This window comes from Odontesthes bonariensis, chromosome 21 (genome assembly GCF_027942865.1).
Source record: "Odontesthes bonariensis isolate fOdoBon6 chromosome 21, fOdoBon6.hap1, whole genome shotgun sequence".
Lineage (NCBI taxonomy): Eukaryota > Metazoa > Chordata > Actinopteri > Atheriniformes > Atherinopsidae > Odontesthes > Odontesthes bonariensis.
The window spans coordinates 854,136-872,523 of record NC_134526.1 but is presented as its reverse complement, the minus strand read 5'-3'; the positions used below and the strand labels follow the sequence as shown (position 1 = coordinate 872,523).

Here is an 18,388-nt window from a genome sequence, read left to right as displayed (position 1 = left end):
TCCCAACAATGTCTGTCTTGTTATGTTTAAAATGTTCAATAAACAAAGTAAAAAAAAATAAAAAATCAGACTTTTGTCACAGTTAGGACACATCTCGCTATCCACATAAAGATTCATCAACATTGCCCCAGCGATCAACCATCTGGCCCAACACTTATGACCCCACAGTTTCATGAATATCTCCTTATTGTTCAGCCTGAAAATCAGTTGCTCGTAGCTTTTGCTATTTTGTTCATTTCTCCGAACCACTCTCTAAATGGTATAATATTTTTCGTTTTCCAGTGTCTTATAACAACCCTGCACCCTGTAGGAAGGGCCAATCTACACCATAAAGTTGGCTGGAATGATAAGTCTATTCCCTCTGTTATTATGCCCAGAATACACAGGGCGGGGCTCTGAGATAAATCTGTCCTGAACACTTTGTTGAAGAAAAATATTGCATTTTCCCAAAGGTTTTGTGTCATTTCACATTCATACAACACGTGTAAAAGTGTTCCCTTCCTCCTCTCACACCTCCAGCACAGCTCGGGTTAATTCGGTGCGTTTCATATCTTGACTTTTGAATGATGGCAGTTTACTGAAAGGCCGCTGGAGGTTTGAGGCGACAGGATGGAGGTGTTTCCCAGTCCGACTTTCCTTCAGAGCTTTCTCTGACGGGTTATTAAACGCTTGTCAATCACACCACATTCAGCTGCCAGTACAGACGCTGCTGCGACCTGCGGCTGAAGCCTCTAAACTACGCTTTACTCCAGGAAGGAGGGGGGCACACAGGGGTGGAGCAGTGATTTTAAATGTTCCAGGGGGGGCACATGAGTGCCACATCAAGCCCAGAGACACGACGCGGAAGTTGGCATCCGATTCGCGAATTAAATGGATGGTCATAAAGGGCCATTTCACTGCATTTTTTGCATTTTGATCCCCCTAAACTGGGTCCTGAATGGAAACTACAATATTTACACTGCTCAAATCTGGATAGAATTATTCTAAAGAGGCTGTAGATTCATTAAAACCTTGTTTGGGATTTGTGAAACCTTATTCTGATTTGTGAAAATGCAGAACAGGGCCATTTTACTGCTTTTTTTCTGTATTCGCATCACCCTAAACTAGGTCCTGTATGGAAACTACAATAGTTAGACTGCTCAAATCTGGATAGATATTCTAAAGAGTTCTTTCTTTTTTATTTTCATTTGGACCATCCATAATTAAATATGGGCTTAATTATTCAGCACAAATGTCTGTTCAGTTTGACCAAAGCCTTTTGGTGCAGCGTAAGGGGGCTGAGGTGCGCTCCATTTTGTATGTTGGTGCACTACGAGGGTGGGCAAACCGTTAATATAATACATCCGTGGGGCAAACGGGTTTACTTTTGTAAAATGTGTCGGGGGGATGAAATCATCTTGCTGTAAAAGTGGGGGTGTCGAAACACCCCCATCCCCCACAGGTGCGACGCCCATGGTGACACACCCGTTCCTTTCCTGTCAGAATGAGTTTGTGTTCGGCCGTCTGTGACAGGCGGAGCTACTCTGACCTCCACATATCTGACGGAGGAGAGGCTGCGGCTGCAAATCATCCATCAGTCACTGATTTATTGAGTTATTTCCATCGGACAGGAGAGGGAGGAGCAGCTGACCTGCAGAACGGGTCAAACTTTTTGCTTTTGACCTTTTTTTTCTATGAGGGGGTCAGAGATCATGACAGTCTGTCATGGAGGCTCTTTAGGACCAGATCCTGGCTACACTCAGCTGTCTGAAATAACATCTTTATTGTTTTTAAGCCTAATTCATAACTGTGATTTGATTTGAACTGTTAGAAACGGATGCACATTAAACAATTAAATGAAATTGAAGAGACAAAACATGAAAAATCTTGAGTTCATTCCGTTGGAATGAAATAAAACTCAATAAAAGCCAAGATTATGTTTTCCCAATGTGGAGAATAATTATGGAAATAAGTGAGATAAGGCTCAGGTGATATACTCACTGTGGGTTTGCTGCCCCCTGCAGACAATCCAGTTAAATTACATTCAGTTTTCTTTGAATGTGACTTCTTATTAAAGAAACTTTTCCTTCACCAGTTCAATTCAATTTCAATTCAATTCAGTTTATTTATACAGCGCCAAATTACAACAAAATGTCAAATATCATCTCAAGGCGTGTTTGAGTCTTCAAGGCTTTGAAACTTTAGAGTTTTAATCTAAAAAAATGACCAGAGACAAACAGGGACACGTTAAAAACATTTAATTCGAATAAAATCAGTTTTTCTTTTAATGTTACACCAAATGTAAAAATAGTTTGATTTGACTGAAAATGTAAAAATGCAAAATGTTCCGAACTAAATTTAAAAATCCTGAAACGTCGTTGAATAAGAAGAAAGTTGATTTAAACGTGAGTAAAACGCCAGTCAGAGCTGCGTGATGTCATCAGCAGGCGCTCAGAGCTGCGTGATGTCATCAGCAGGCGCTCAGAGCTGCGTGATGTCATCAGCAGGCGCTCAGAGCTGCGTGATGTCATCAGCAGGCCTGGCGCTCATGGCTCCTGTGCTCAGCCAGCGCTGGATGAAAGGTGAGTCCGCTGCAACAACAGAGAGACGTTTCTGAGAGTTTTTTCCTGATAAAGATGGAGGTCCAATCGTCCAATTGTTTAAACACATTCCTAATTCCTAACCTCACCTCCTCTGATCAGGATAACTGTGGCCACAGAGGTTGCTTAAAGGTGCTAAATGATCAAATCTAGACCTGCTCTATTGTAAGTATCTTTATCTAAACTTCTGGACCTCAGAGATTCTAAGAAGCCGTTTTATCTGAGCACGAGGAAGATAAACTCGTGATAGACTCCCAGCTTTCTGTCGGGTATATCCTGTCATGATGGAAGGTTGCCGTTCTCACCTGAGCTCTGTTGTTGGGGTCTCTTGGATCGTCTTTCCTGGCTTCTCTCCCGTCCTGCTGCTGCCATCAGAAGCGCCGCCTTCTTACAGACGCTGATCCTCTCCTTGCCGCCTCCGGCGCCGCTGCCCGTGCTCCCCATTGGCCGATCGCTGCTGCTGATGACCCTCCCGCCCGTGTTGTTCACCCTCCCCGATCCCGAGGAGCCGCTCGTCCGGTCACCGCTACTCGCTCTGCCCGGTCTAAACCCGCCTCCACCCCCACTAACGCTGCTCCACCCTCCGGGGCTGGGGGCTCTTTGACTTCTCGCGGTTGCCCCTCCACTTGACCGCTCCGCACCCCCCACGCTGCTTTTGTAACTTGAGCCGTACACGGGTTTCCATTCACCGCTGCCAGTACTGGTAAATCCACGTGTTCCAGGTGAGCTGCTTTGCCTGCTGATGCGACCGAACCCGCCACCGCTGCCCACGCTGCTGCTGCGCCTCACCTCCTGGCCGGCGCCCAGCGCCCCACCACTACCACCACTACAGGGTCTATGTCCACTGCTGGTGTAGCTGCTTGATGGACTGGTCATTGCACCACCGACACTGATTCTGTCTGAGCTACCAGCACGACTCATACGTCCAGTACTGCCCCCGTAAACCATCCACTCCCCACTTCCTGCCCTGCTGAACCGCCCTGTTCCTGGTGGGCTTGTCACCATGTTCCCAGCTCTTATCAGCTGTTCTTTGTTGTCTTTAGGGATGGATCGACATTGGGATATTCGCTGTTCTTTGCTGTCTTGGTTGCTGCCATCCAGGCTGGTCCCGTGTCTATGACTCCCAGCATAGACCATCCACTCCCCACTTCCTGCCCTGCTGAACCGCCCTGTTGGTGGTGGGCTCGTAGCCATGTTCCCAGCTGTTATCGGCTGTTCTTTGCTGTCTTTAGGGATGGATCGGCATTGGGACATTCGCTGTTCTTTGTTGGGTAAGCTGTTGCTGCCATCCAGGCTGCTCCTGTGTCTATAACTCCCAGCATAAACCATCCACTCCCCACTTCCTGCCCTGCTGAACCGCCCTGTTCCTGGTGGGCTCATAGCCATGTTCACAGCTGTTATCGGCTGTTCTTTGTTGTCTTTAGGGATGGATCGGCATTGGGACATTCGCTGTTCTTCGCTGTCTTTGTTGCTGCCATCCAGGCTGGTCCTGTGTCTATGACTCCCTGCATAAACCATCCACTCCCCACTTCCTGCCCTGCTGAACCGCCCTGTTCCTGGTGGGCTTGTCACCATGTTCCCAGCTGTTATCGGGTGTTCTTTGCCGTCTTTGTTGGGTAAGCTGTTGCTGCCATCCAGGCTGCTCCTGCGTCTAAGACTTCCACCATAAATCATCCACTCCCCACTCCCATTTCTGCCAAATCTCCCGGTCTCTGGCGAGTTTGTTCCATGGGGTGGAGCCAATGATGGGGTCTCCTCGCTGCCTGACTTCCTTGAGGAGGTATCTGTACATCCCAAACCGTGACCATACCCCATCCAGTCTCCACTGCCATGTCTGAATCTTTCCTGCCCGTCTGCTCTTGTTGCTTGTGCACCGTTTCTAGCAAACTTATCTCCTTCTTTGTGCGCAACACCACGAAAGACAGCTCTGTTGGAGCTTCCATAACCTGCTCCTTCTTTAGCTTTACCTACGTTTTTAGCAAAAAGCCAATCAGTTTCTTTCCTTCCTGCCGGACCTCGACACATTCCGCCATCATCTTTCATGTTTTTATATGCAGTGCCACTTGCTTCTCCGTCTCTCTGGTTTCCAGAATCTGTCAGAGTTTTTTCACTCTGACCTCCAGAACCAAAGTGCTCCTCATTTTCTGCTCGGATGCTCGGATCACTTGGGCTTCCACGCTCCAACTCTCCTGAGCTGCTGCCCACCTGAAGGCCTCTCCTTTGAACTGGAAAACCTTTTCCATCTTCTTCTGAAAGGAGAATATTTGCTTTTCTGTCCTTTTCTGGTAAAACCTGATCTCTGCTAAATGATGAAGACTTATCTTCCTCTTTTGTTGACAGAATGTATCTTTCAGTTGGCTTTTCATATTGGTTTGCTTCAGTTAGTGTCTGGCAGAGTTCCTCTTCTTCTTCTTCATCTTCTTTTTCTTGTTCTTCCTCATCTTCTTCCTGCTCTTCTTCATCACTCACGTCCAGATACACCCTAATCTCAATTGGACTCAAACGTGTATCACCCTCATTTGGGCTGAGAAGTAAATCTGGGCTTCTAAGATCTTCCGGCTCATCTTGGGGAAATACTCGATCAGACATGCTGATAAACACTTCTGCCTCAGCTGGACTCCGACTCGGATCTGAACTGAAGCCAGAGACTGTTGGAGCTGTCGGGCTCATCTGTATATCAGCTTCTTTTGGGCTCCGACACTCGTCAGAGTCACAGTAACTCAAAGCCACACCAGAACCTGTTGGACTCGTGGACATTCTCGACACCTCTTGACACTCTAGATCAACCGGCTCATTGTTCAGCTCAGCAGCGCTGATCTTAACCTCACCGGAGGGAGGAGTAACCTCCACTTTATCCGCTTCCTTTAACATCTCTTTACCGTCGTTGCTGTCTGAGACAACATCTGCGATGCTGAACACTAACTCTGCATCTTCTGTGAGTTTGTTTGGTTCTCTGAACACATCAGACAGAACTGAACCAGGATGATATCTCGGAACAACCTCTTCTGTCTTCTGTCCGTCTGTATCTTGGTCATTCATCAGATTCACTGTATCGGGACCCTCATCCTGAACCGAACCAGGTCTCTGAACAACCTCTTCTGTCTTCTGTCCGTCTGTATCTTGGTCATTCATCAGATTCACTGTATCGGGACCCTCATCCTGAACCGAACCAGGTCTGGGAACAACCTCCTCTGTCTTCTGTCCGTCTGTATCTTGGTCATTCATCAGATTCGCTGTATCGGGACCCTCATCCTGAACCAAACCAGGTCTGGGAACAACCTCTTCTGTCTTCTGTACGTCTGTATCTTGGTCATTCATCAGATTCGCTGTATCGGGACCCTCATCCTGAACCAAACCAGGTCTGGGAACAACCTCTTCTGTCTTCTGTCCGTCTGTATCTTGGTCATTCATCAGATTCGCTGTATCGGGACCCTCATCCTGAACCAAACCAGGTCTGGGAACAACCTCTTCTGTCTTCTGTCCGTCTGTATCTTGGTCATTCATCAGATTCGCTGCATCGGGACCCTCATCCTGAACCAAACCAGGTCTGGGAACAACCTCTTCTGTCTTCTGTCCGTCTGTATCTTGGTCATTCATCAGATATGCTGTATCGGGACCCTCATCCTGAACCGAACCAGGTCTGGGAACAACCTCCTCTGTCTTCTGTACGTCTGTATCTTGGTCATTCATCAGATTCACTGTATCGGGACCCTCATCCTGAACCAAACCAGGTCTGGAAACAACCTCTTCTGTCTTCTGTACGTCTGTATCTTGGTCATTCATCAGATTCACTGTATCGGGACCCTCATCCTGAACCAAACCAGGTCTGGGAACAACCTCTTCTGTCTTCTGTCCGTCTGTATCTTGGTCATTCATCAGATTCACTGTATCGGGACCCTCATCCTGAACCAAACCAGGTCTGGGAACAACCTCCTCTGTCTTCTGTCCGTCTGTATCTTGGTCATTCATCAGATATGCTGTATCGGGACCCTCATCCTGAACCGAACCAGGTCTGGGAACAACCTCCTCTGTCTTCTGTCCGTCTGTATCTTGGTCATTCATCAGATTCGCTGTATCGGGACCCTCATCCTGAACCGTGGTTGACCAGCATCCAGCCTCCTTGGACGATAGATCGGCAACATTTTCTACATCCTTGACAGCTTCAGCTGAAGACTCTGACTCAGAGGACGTTTCGCTCTCAGTGAGGACAGATCCTCCGGTTGGATCCAGCTGAGCTGAAAGCACTGATTCTGTCTCCTTTGCCTCAGAAGATTCACAGGAATCACATCTGATTGACTGCACTGGTTCTGAGGGAGGAACAACTACTGGTGCTCGTTTGCTACAGAACTGACTTTCAGAGACCGTCTGACTTGGAATCCTGATGGGACATAGAGACCAGACAAAGGACAAAGTAGATGTTAGAAGCACAGAGACATTTCATTGGCTTGTTCAAAGAGAATTATCGGGTTTTTCTTTAAAGGTATCCGTTTTGTAATGATGCAAATCTAAACTCGACTATGTGGAGTCACCAGAGGGGGGCAGTACAGGCTACGTTTTTATTGGTTTTAATTCAAGAGAAGAAGTAGTAGTTCTAACCGGAAACAAACCTTAAGTTGGAAAAAACAACAACACTTGTGGTGGACATCCACGAGAGGAAAATAGTGAGCTCTTCTTCAGAAACGACTTTAATCTCTGGGAATATTATCTAATAACCGGAATATTATCTAATAACCGGGATATTATTTAATAACTGGGTTATTATTAAATATCTGGGATACGATCTAATATTTGGAATATTATCTAATAACCGGGATATTATATAATAACCGGCTTATTATCTAATAACGGGGTTATGATCTAATATTTGGGATATTATCTAATAACCGGGATATTATTAAATATCTGGGATACGATCTAATATTTGGGATATTATTTAATAACCGGTAACCTGCCGTCAGTCACCAGAAACAGCGTCACGTAATTTTAATGTTTGCAGGTCAGATGAGATTCACACAGTTGTTTCCATTCTTCCATCGAGTCTAAAAAATGACCTCAAGACATTTTAATCTAATTTTTCACATTTTCATTCAGCTTTTGAGACAAATTCGTTGGGTTGACAACTCGTAGATATTTGGTGAAAGCTGAAGACAGAACTCTTCTAACACTGTTTTTATCTCGTACCGCTCGGGGGTCGGTCCGCCCGGCTGCCGTCTGTAGTCCTGCATCTCTGCCAGCAGCCGGTTCCTGAGGCCCAGCAGGACCTGGTGGTCTGCAGCCTGCTGAGCTGCTGCCTGCAGCACTGAGTCCAGCTCCCTGAGGAGACTGACCTCCGCCCGCTGCAGGACGTCCGTCTGCCGGGCGGACGACTCTTTCTGCTCCTGAACATCAGTCTCCAGAACCAGAACCTGCACAGACACAAACAGAAATACACAGCTCTGCAGATCCTATCGCCATATGATGATGTCACAGGTCACATGTTGAGGTTTAAACCTTTAGCTTTTCGTCCTCTCTTGGAAGCTGCCTAACATCAAGACTCGCTGGTCTGAGTTGGATATTTTGGTCTTGATGTAGATCTCTGGACTTCTTAGTCTTGACTTGGGCTTGAATCAGGACTTAATATTTCTGGGGTTTTCTTATTTTTAGGAATGTAGGTCTTGATTTTGGCGAAAGTTATTGCTGTTGTAACTTCTGATTTATTCGTCCTTGTTCTTCAGACATTGACAAAAGATAAATATTGTCTTTGGTGAGAGTCCAGGACCCTGAACAGACTAACCTCCACCTGATGAGTTAAATCTCACCAGAGTTTTCAGCTGTGACAGCTCTTCTGTCAAACCGGCTGCTCGGCTCCTCAGTTCCTCCAGCTCAGCCCGGTCCAGCTCGGCCTGGTCCAGCTCGGCCCGGTCCAGCTCGGCCTGGTCCAGCTCTGATGGGTCAAACATTACCTTCGGACGCCTCCTCACTGACATCTGAAGACGGAAAGATGTTGGCTTAGATTCAGGGGCGGCCCAAGCCTTTATGGGGCCTTAAGCAGAATTTCATTTGGGGCCCCCCTACCATCACCTCAGCTCCAGATGCCTCATTATTCCACAGGCTGCACTGTTATGTGTGTAACGGACCCACAATCATTAGCATTATTTGTAATCATCTTACATTATACAGGAGTCATTCTTGTTTTTAACCTTAAAGGGATAGCAAACTCATAAAAATGGTTTAATTAACTTCTACATAAAGAGTGATGTATAAGTATGGCTCATTAATTTAACTATTTGAAAGTAACATCAGCAGGCTGGAGACTGCATTTATAGCAAACACGTTAAAATGTTTAATTTCTTTCAGATGTGCAATGGTGTGCAAAATGTTCAAAATCCAAATACAAAATAGAATCAAATGACATTCACATTATCTTACAGAAAAATAAAGTTGTAATCAAAATTAAATACTTAAATAATAATAATAAAATAATAAATACAATACTTAAATAATTTTGCCCAACGGTGGCAGCACCCAACAGGAGGCATAAATTAACCTAGTATTAGTATTTTGTCAAAATATATATTTTTTTCTGGTTTAATACAATTCCGTTTAAATTATTCAATGTTATTTTAATTTCATGTATATATTTACTTTTTTATCACAACGTCTCGGTGCTCTCTGGGGCCCCCTGGTGGCGTGGGGGCCCTAAGCGACCGCGTAGTTGGCATATGCTTTGGGCCGGCTCTGCTTAGATTCATTATTTCCACTCTCCGTGATGCTACTTTTCTTGCAGTAGTTGTTCACTTACCTGCGCCAGGTGGTCCAGCTGTTGGAGCAGATGTGATGACTCAGCAGTCTGCGTCTCCATGGCGACAGGCCGTAACACCTGGGTCAGCAGAGTCTGCGTATCCTGGACAGGTGGACAGGAGAATGATCCAGTTTGTTCATGTGAAGGATCAAGGTGAGTGTTATCCTTTTACCTGTTGGTGTCGCAGCTGAAGCTCCACCAGCTGATGGGTTCGGCTGTTCAACAGACGCCGCAGCGCCGGCAGCTCGTGGACCTTCAGCTCCTCCTCCAACAGACTCAGGTCGCTAAGCCCCGCCTCCAGGCGACTGCGCCGCTCCTGCTCTTCTTCACACCTGTTGGCGGAGCAGAGCATCATGGGATATGCGTCCCCCCGTGTGTGCGTGTGTGGCTCTGCGGGTTTACCTGGCGTTCAGGGCGAAGGCGGCGAGCTTTGCTCCGAGCAGCTGCAGCTCCAGCCGGGCCTGAGCTGAGAGGCGTTCTCTGATCTGCGGGTGGAAAAGACAAAGATCTGAGCTGATGGATTCTTTCCAGCTTCGGGTTTTTCTGGCTTTCATTGTGAGAATGCTGTCAAGCATTAACAGCATTCTCACAATGAAAGGCAAACAGAAAAAAATAGTGAGAATGCTGCTTTTTTCCTATTTTCCGTACGTTTTTTGCCGTTTAACTACTTCCGCATACTTTAAGCAAATTAAACCATTTTTGCACAAAACGTTCAGCTCTTTCTGGAAATGGGGGCTATCACTTTTAGTGTTTCTGACTTTCATCATTTTGAAAATATTAAGGTTTTTGTGCAACTTTTCCTCCCTTTAAAAGTAATGGTAAATCCTTTCAAATCATTAAAAAAGCTTCCTCCTCTTTCAAACTAACTACTTCAGCATACTTTCAGCTAGAGACACCATTCAAACTGTAAAATGTTCACAAGACATTCAGCTATTACTGAATGAAGCAGCTTTTTAAAATATTCAACCAATTTTGAAATATGAGAGTTTAAAAGTTTAGTAAAATCCTTGATGATTTCTGAGTTTACAGCATTCCAATGACACGGAATGTTCGTGTGCACAGTGGAGGCTCCAACTGACAGTGGAAGAATACAGAAAGATTCTTCAGAAAAAAAGGTTTTAACCTGTCACTGTTTCCAAAATCTTTAAGCCACAGAAATAATTTTAGCATTAAAACGAAGGCAAATTTGTCCTCTTTCAGCCAATGTGACTTTCATAGCCTTCAGATCTTTATTTTTTTAATTAGAAGCCTCTTAATCACAACAGTACCTTCAAACTGCCGATGCTTTTTGCATTTTTCTTCCTCTTTTTCTGCATTGTTTATCTTCTTTCTGAATTTTTTCACTTTTTGTTTTACATTTCTCTTCTCTTTTCTGTAGTTTTGTGCCTTCATTCAGATCCAGCTTCTTTAAAAAATGCCTTTCAGGCCTTTTGAAGCTTCAGCAAATGAGTTAGTGTAGTTTTCTGTCTCATCGAACCCTAACCCTTCATTTCCTTTTAAAATTCAATTTAATGTTCCAATTAAGCTGGTACATCCATTCCATTTAAGTCTTTTAAAATGACTCAGTAAAATTTTAAGAGTTTTCACTTAATTTTGTTCTCCTTCTGTAGTTTTTAACTCTTCACCTTTTACTGCTGAGACTTCTGCATTTTTTCAACTTTTTAATCAATTCTTAAGTTCTTCCAATAGCTTGAAATCATTCCACTGTTGTCTTTTAACTTTCAAATTCCTTCAACCCTTCATATATATAACAGATAAAAATATAAATCTTATTTTTAACCCTTCAGCTTCTTTAACTAAGACTTCTGCAGTTTTCTCCAGTAGGTTTAAATCATTCCACGATTGTCATTTCAACTTCAACTTCAAACAGCTCTTTCTAGTTTGTTTTTTTGTGGGACCGGGAACTTGTTTCTGAACATGCTGGTCTGTAAATCTGAAGTCAGAACGTCTCTGGGAACATATTCGACTTGTTTGTCTTGAACTTGGACTCCTCAGTACCTCTTTGACCCAGGAGTTTATGATGCTGTCTCTGGAGAGATTCTTCCTGCCTGAGGAAGGACTCTGGGGAGAATAGCCACATTCCCACTGTAGGAACCTTTGGCAGTTCCTATAACCTTTTCAGGATCGGGGCCGTTTATTCCCACATTCGCACATGCAGGAACTAGGGACCACGACCCTCAGGATCTAGGGACCATGGCCCTCAGGAACTAGGGACCACGACCCTCAGGATCTAGGGACCATGACCCTCAGGAACTAGGGACCACGGCCCTCAGGAACTAGGGACCACGACCCTCAGGAACTAGGGACCACGGCTCTCAGGAACTAGGGACCACGGCCCTCAGGAACTAGGGACCACAACCCTCAGGAACTAGGGACCATGGCCCTCAGGAACTAGGGACCACGACCCTCAGGAACTAGGGACCACGGCTCTCAGGAACTAGGGACCACGGCCCTCAGGAACTAGGGACCAGAGCCCTCAGGAACTAGGGACCGCTCCCCTCAGGAACTAGGGACCACGGCCCTCAGGATCTAGGGACCACGACCCTCAGGAACTAGGGACCATGGCCCTCAGGAACTAGGGACCACGACCCTCAGGAACTAGGGACCACGGCTCTCAGGAACTAGGGACCACGGCCCTCAGGAACTAGGGACCAGAGCCCTCAGGAACTAGGGACCGCTCCCCTCAGGAACTAGGGACCGCTCCCCTCAGGAACTAGGGACCACGGCCCTCAGGAACTAGGGACCACGGCCCTCAGGAACTAGGGACCAGAGCCCTCAGGAACTAGGGACCGCTCCCCTCAGGAACTAGGGACCGCTCCCCTCAGGAACTAGGGACCAGAGCCCTCAGGAACTAGGGACCAGAGCCCTCAGGAACTAGGGACCACGGCCCTCAGGAACTAGGGACCACGACCCTCAGGAACTAGGGACCACGGCTCTCAGGAACTAGGGACCACGGCCCTCAGGAACTAGGGACCACGACCCTCAGGATCTAGGGACCAAGGCCCTCAGGAACTAGGGACCACGGCCCTCAGGATCTAGGGACCACGGCCCTCAGGAACTAGGGACCACAGCCCTCAGGAACTAGGGACCACAGCCCTCAGGAACTAGGGACCACGGCCCTCAGGAACTAGGGACCAGAGCCCTCAGGAACTAGGGACCAGAGCCCTCAGGAACTAGGGACCAGAGCCCTCAGGAACTAGGGACCGCTCCCCTCAGGAACTAGGGACCAGAGCCCTCAGGAACTAGGGACCAGAGCCCTCAGGAACTAGGGACCAGAGCCCTCAGGAACTAGGGACCAGAGCCCTCAGGGACCGTTCTTAGAACGGCTCTGTCCGAATGCTGCTATTCTTCCTGCCTGAGGAAGGACTCTGGACTGCCTCAGGTTTGCTTTTAAATATTCTCTCATGATTCACTCAGATCTCCCCAAACTGCGAGATTCATACGACTCTCTTTGTTCCGCAGTCACAGCTGAAGTCTGAACACGGACCGGATCAAATTCACAAAGGACAGAATGTAAGTTAAAGCTGAAAAGTTTCTTAAATAATCTGAAGGCTTCACACAGTGAGTCGAGCTTTAAACATCAGAGCATCTGGAGCAGCATCCCACAGTTTCCTCTGCTGCAGACACGGATCCTGACCTGTTCCTGCAGGAAGGACGCCGTCCTCAGGCACCGCTCCAGATCCTCCGGCTCCCTGGGACGCCTCCTGTCCGACTCCTCCTGGATCTGATGCTCCAGCCTCTGATTGGCCGCCTCCAGCCTCTGAATCTGAATGCACCAGCTCAGGTTTTTAAGATCGTAAAAGAAAAGTCGTCTCTTTGTGCTTAAAATCAGCAGCTGTGACTCTGCTGATACAAAACGTGACGTTTGAAAACGTGGATTCTTTCAGCTGCTGGATCCAATAAGATATAAACTTATATTTAGGGCTGGGCAACGATTAAAATGTTTAATCTAATTAAAAGCTTTTACAGAATAAAAGCCTGTGAGTGACAGACTTTTACAAAATAAAAGCCTGTGAGTAACAGACTTTTACAAAATAAAAGCCTGTGAGCAACAGACTTTTACAAAATAAAAGCCTGTCAGTGACAGGCTTTTACAGAATAAAAGCCTGTGAGCAGCAGACTTTTACAGAATAAAAGCCTGTGAGCGACAGACTTTTACAAAATAAAAGCCTGTGAGCGACAGACTTTTACAAAATAAAAGCCTGTGAGCAACAGACTTTTACAAAATAAAAGCCTGTGAGAAACAGACTTTTACAAAATAAAAGCCTGTGAGTGACAGACTTTTACAGAATAAAAGCCTGTGAGCAACAGACTTTTACAAAATAAAAGCCTGTGAGCAACAGACTTTTACAGAATAAAAGCCTGTGAGCAACATCAGAACATCAGAGCGCCGTGCACGCCCTACCTGCTGCAGGGATGACGCCAGCTGCCACGGAGTCCGTTTCTCCGGGAACAAACTGAAGGTCCTGAGCGGGGCTGCGGCGGCGGTGCTGTAATGCACCCAGTTTCCCGCCCCACGGTTCCCTCCGTGGGCCCGAGCTGCCCGGGACGCCCGGCCGGCACACAGAACCTGCCACGGCTCCTCCATCCGGCTGCAGCTCAACAGAAACCGCTTCTTTAAAGGTTTTATTTCCCTCAGCAGCTGCTCAGGTGTTTTCCCTCTCAAGGCTGATTCATACTCGGCGCAAACGCGCAACTGTTCTGGCTCGAGAACCATTAATGACGTCATCGAAAGCGCCAGCCCCTTCACAGTTCCTTCAGCTCATAAGCGCAGTTTGCGCCAAGTATGCGTCACATTTGCAGTTCTCTCCAGACCAGCGAGCGTCACTGTTGAGGAAACAAGCTGAAAAGCATACGAAGAAAGCATACACAATGCCACCTGTGGTGTCACGTCAGCAGAGGCTGGCACATCTGATGCGGAATGAATTTACTCTGGGTGTAGAACTGTATATGTATCTCAGAGCTAAGCGGCTGCGGCAAAAACAGAAGAGAAGGTGGAATGTTCGTCCTTTGCAACAAGACGAACTTTGTCAAACGTTGTCCCAGTGTGACTTCATAGACGTGTCGTACAGATGTTTGTAGAGGCGCATCCTCTCGGTCACCGCGGTCTCTGAAGTGTTCATTTTTTATTTTTCTTGGTCAGCTGTTTCCGGTGGAGCGCGCGCGTAGTCAGAAAAAAAGTTGTGTGCGCGCCCTTGCGCCGCGCGAGGATTTTCAAGCTTGCGACGGGGGGCGTGGCGGAATTTTGGGACACGTGACCGTTTGCGCCATTTGCGACCAGCTAGTATGAGCGAGGTCGCGCCGAGTAAGAATCAGCCTTCAGGGTACCAGCTCATGATGGAGCTTAGTTTTAATCCTTAAAAACCTTCAAATCATGCTAATCAGAGCAGGTTTCAGCAGGATGGGAGGCCGGCCTTTACGGCGCTTCAGGCTGAGCTCACAGCACATTAAACCCAAAGAGCATTCAGGTTGTCACACGTCTGACAGATGTTCTGATTGGCTGAGTCCCTTTGTGTCAGGGCCAAACGTTCAGTTGGAATCTGGAAAGTAAAGGTCAGGAGTGACACTAAAGCACGGAGGCGTTGTTCGTTTGACACGACTCCAACGGTGTCCTTAGTTCTTCTTTTCAGTCTGACATTAAACTTTCTAAAGGCTGAGACGGCTGCCAGAAACAGTTGCTTCAGCCCCCGTGTGAACCGGTTTCTGTCAAAAACATTCAGAGCTGAAATGAACTGTTTTAGAGAGGATTTACAGGGAATTTGGCTTAGTTTTAGAGTGGTTTCCAACTTTGTGTTGGCTGGTTTATGACTTGGCTTTGAACTGGTTTTAGATCTGCTTTGGACAAAGCATTTGGACTTGTTTGGAGCTCTGTTTTCGGTTAATTAAGTACTGGCTTTAGGCCAGTTTGGAGTGGTTTTAGTCTTATTCTAGAGTACTTTTCAGCTTGCTTTTGAATCTGGTTATGGATGATCTTTAAAACTGCTTTTACACTTGGTGTCCAACTTGGTTTTTGACTGTTTTGGAGTTTTTTTTCTTTATTCTGTCTTTGACTGGCTTACAGTGTTTTTTGTTGGTTTTTGCTCATTTTTTTTTACTGGTTTTAGTTCATTATCAAAGAAGTTTCTAATTTTCTTTTTTTTCCCCCACTTTATTTATTGGTTTTCACAATGTAAAATGATACACAAGTGTGACGTCCACTTAGTGACCCAGTCAGCAGACAATAACACGACAACCAATGAAATCAAACAAGTCTTAGTGAAAGTGAACAACGCAGTTTATTAAAACAAAAAGACACACTGAAGTGGGGGAGGATGGGATAAAGAGATTGTGCCAAAACAAATTAAATGAATATAACAAAAGGAGGCCTACCTAAACTACCTCTGAAGAAAATAAAGTGCAAACAAAATGGCTAACTGGCTTCTCTAGCAAAAGAACATTTCAAAACATTACAGGAGTGGCACAACCAATAAACCTAGTGAGATAACAATTTTCACCTACGTGCATGAACAAATGTAAAGGGTACCCCAACTTACCCAGACCCAAAACCTCCCACCACACACTGTCCAAATTAAGAGTCAGAGACACTACTTAGCCAGACGAGGACAGCAACAAGCACAAGCAAAAACCAAAAAAGGGCCAAAGGTCTGGGATGTCCTCCATTTTAAGGCCTCTCCTGTCACCATAGGCCAGCTGGGGAGGTAGAGAGCCAATGAGCAGCCGAGCCTGCTTGCACAGGTGTACAGCATTTCTGCTGTAAGCACCTAAAAGACACAGGGGAGGGGGGAGAGACACAGACACAGACACACACACTCACACATACATGCCTGGCATGTAACACAAGACATACAGAAATATAAGAACACCCCCCCACCCCAAGGGGACAAGCAAAAAAAAAAAAAAAAAAAAAAATAGAATAAAACATAATAATTAAAGAAATGAAGACAAAATAAAGGTGTGAGAGAGCATTCATGTGGTTTTCAGTAATGATGAATGACAATATATACATGAAATATCAAAACGTTATACCTGTCCGAGCAGGTATGTAATAAAAGGTTGCCATAACCTGCTAAAATTATTATTAGGGCGTCGTAGAGCCAGTCTAATCTTTTCAAGCTTCAAGAGTTGTAGCGTATCTCTAACCCAACGTTTGTAGGAGGGTGGAGCCGCCTGCTTCCAATTAAGTAAAATTATTCTTCTCACTATGAGGGTGACAAAAGCGACGCCATCAGATTGTGCCCGAGGAAGATGGTCATCCTCACATTGAATACCAAAAGTGGCCGTGAGAGGGTTTGGGTTTATTGTTCTTTTAAATACCTTGGATAGGGCATCAAATATAGAGGACCGATAACCCGAGAGCCTCGGACAAGACCGGATCTTTGTGATTCTGGCTTTTGAAAAGTGCAGTCTGTGTGTTTCTTTGAACTGAAGTAGGCCATGTCTGGCACAAACTGATGAGGAGTGTATCCTTGAGAATATATCTGACCATTCAGTATCAGTAATTTGTAGGTTTAGATCAGCATGCCACGCTTCTCTCAATGCATCAAGAGATGCCGTCTGAAAAGAGGAGTTTCATATACATAAAAGATATTATGCCTTTGTGAGATAGATCTGTTGGGAACAGAGTATCTATGGGCTGTCGTTCAGGGACTGCAGGAAATGATCTGGTTTGGTTACGAATCCAATCCCGGGCTTGTAAAAATCTTAAAAAATATGATTTTGGTAAATAAAATTTAGCTCTGAGCTGGTCAAATGAGGCAAAAATATCTGCTATGTAGAGATCTTTAAATGAGACAATATTTGCCACAATTGGGGCACAAAGCGATCCAGCCTGCCAGCCAAAGTGTTTTCGCACCTGAGCCCATATTCGTAGTGAACGGTAGACTAGGGGGCAATAGATGCTCGGCGTGGTGTGATAGGCATTAACGAGTATAACAAGGCTGGGCGGGATAATGGGAGGCTCGCATCAGCCTCCATTTGGACCCAGGTAGGGGCCTCGTTGATAGCACAGGTTTGAAGCCAGTAAGCCAAAGCTCTCAGATTACTTGCCCAGTAGTATAATTGGAAATGAGGTAAGGCCGTTCCGCCCATTGATTTGGGTCTTTGTAAAAATTCCTTACAGATACGAGGTGGTTTCTTATTCCAAATGAAGTCAGAGATGATCTTGTTAAGATGTGAAAAAAACGATTTGTTGATAAAGATTGGTATAGTTTGGAACAGATATAAGAATTTGGGTAATATGTTCATTTTTATTAAGTTAATTCTGCCAGCTAATAAGATAGGAACAGAAGACCATTTGTCAAAAGTCATCTTGGTGCACTCTAAAAGAGAAGTACAATTAAGTTTAAAGGGGCACTAGGTAGCATTTTCACCTAAAATTATAGCCTTCAGGAGTTTACCAAAGGTTAAACAAGTCAATGGTAAGCGAATGAAGCCTGTCTCGCTCCCAACAGGGGTCTGTATGCTGAGAATCCCATATGTAACTTCGGCAGGAGCGACCCGCTTCTGAAGTGTCGTGATGCGTGAGAAGAGTTGTTTGTGTTTACGGCACTTAGCTAGGTCCTGTATGCTAGCTGTAGTTGTAGGCTATGTGTTCGCTTGCGTTGAAGAGCCAACACCAAGCGTTTCCTATTCTGCCTTTCACAGACTGAATATGAAACGTTCGATGTTGGCACTTCCCATCTTTGTGAAATTTCTCCAAGCGTGATCTTGTTCATCTACCATAGTGATCTGCGTTTTAGATCGTAAAGAGACAGGTTAGCCTGGCCCTTCTGATGACGGTGCTCTAATTCCTCCTGAGTTCGAGACGTAGCCTAGCTTCAGAAATACACGGACTGACCTGATTAGAATAAGAATAGCGTTTTGATCCGAACAAGAATTGTTATCTACACATGAAAATGGATGAGGGGGAGGAAGGTGGGCATTTTTACGACAGTGTAGAATTTCAGGTTGACCAGTAGAGATCGCTATACTGCCGCTATACTACCTTGTATCCCTTTAAAGAGATCTGAGAGTTTCAGTGTTAGAACTA

General features: G+C 45.8%; 1 protein-coding gene across 1 annotated transcript; it reads right to left on the bottom strand.

Moving 5' to 3' along the window:
* Positions 1 to 2,306: 2,306 nt before the first annotated feature.
* On the bottom strand, positions 2,307 to 13,948 carry LOC142371824 (uncharacterized). The gene is made up of 9 exons (XM_075454574.1): positions 13,766 to 13,948; positions 12,998 to 13,126; positions 9,763 to 9,845; positions 9,533 to 9,692; positions 9,361 to 9,462; positions 8,378 to 8,545; positions 7,761 to 7,984; positions 2,885 to 6,957; positions 2,307 to 2,570 (listed from the first exon to the last, which is right to left on the bottom strand). Exons 1-9 carry the CDS (start codon positions 13,946 to 13,948, stop codon positions 2,491 to 2,493), a joined length of 5,202 nt encoding a protein of 1,733 aa, XP_075310689.1. The 3' UTR covers positions 2,307 to 2,490.
* Positions 13,949 to 18,388: the final 4,440 nt, after the last annotated feature.

Bases quoted from the DNA above. Each gene is read 5' to 3' on its own strand.
- LOC142371824 (XM_075454574.1), bottom strand. From the start codon at position 13,948: ATGGAGGAGCCGTGGCAGGTTCTGTGTGCCGGCCGGGCGTCCCGGGCA. The intron at 9,693-9,762 runs GTAAACCCGCAG...CTCCGCCAACAG, and splicing joins GCCTTCGCCCTGAACGCCAG to GTGTGAAGAAGAGCAGGAGC. The intron at 8,546-9,360 runs GTAAGTGAACAA...TTCCGTCTTCAG, and splicing joins AGCTGGACCACCTGGCGCAG to ATGTCAGTGAGGAGGCGTCC.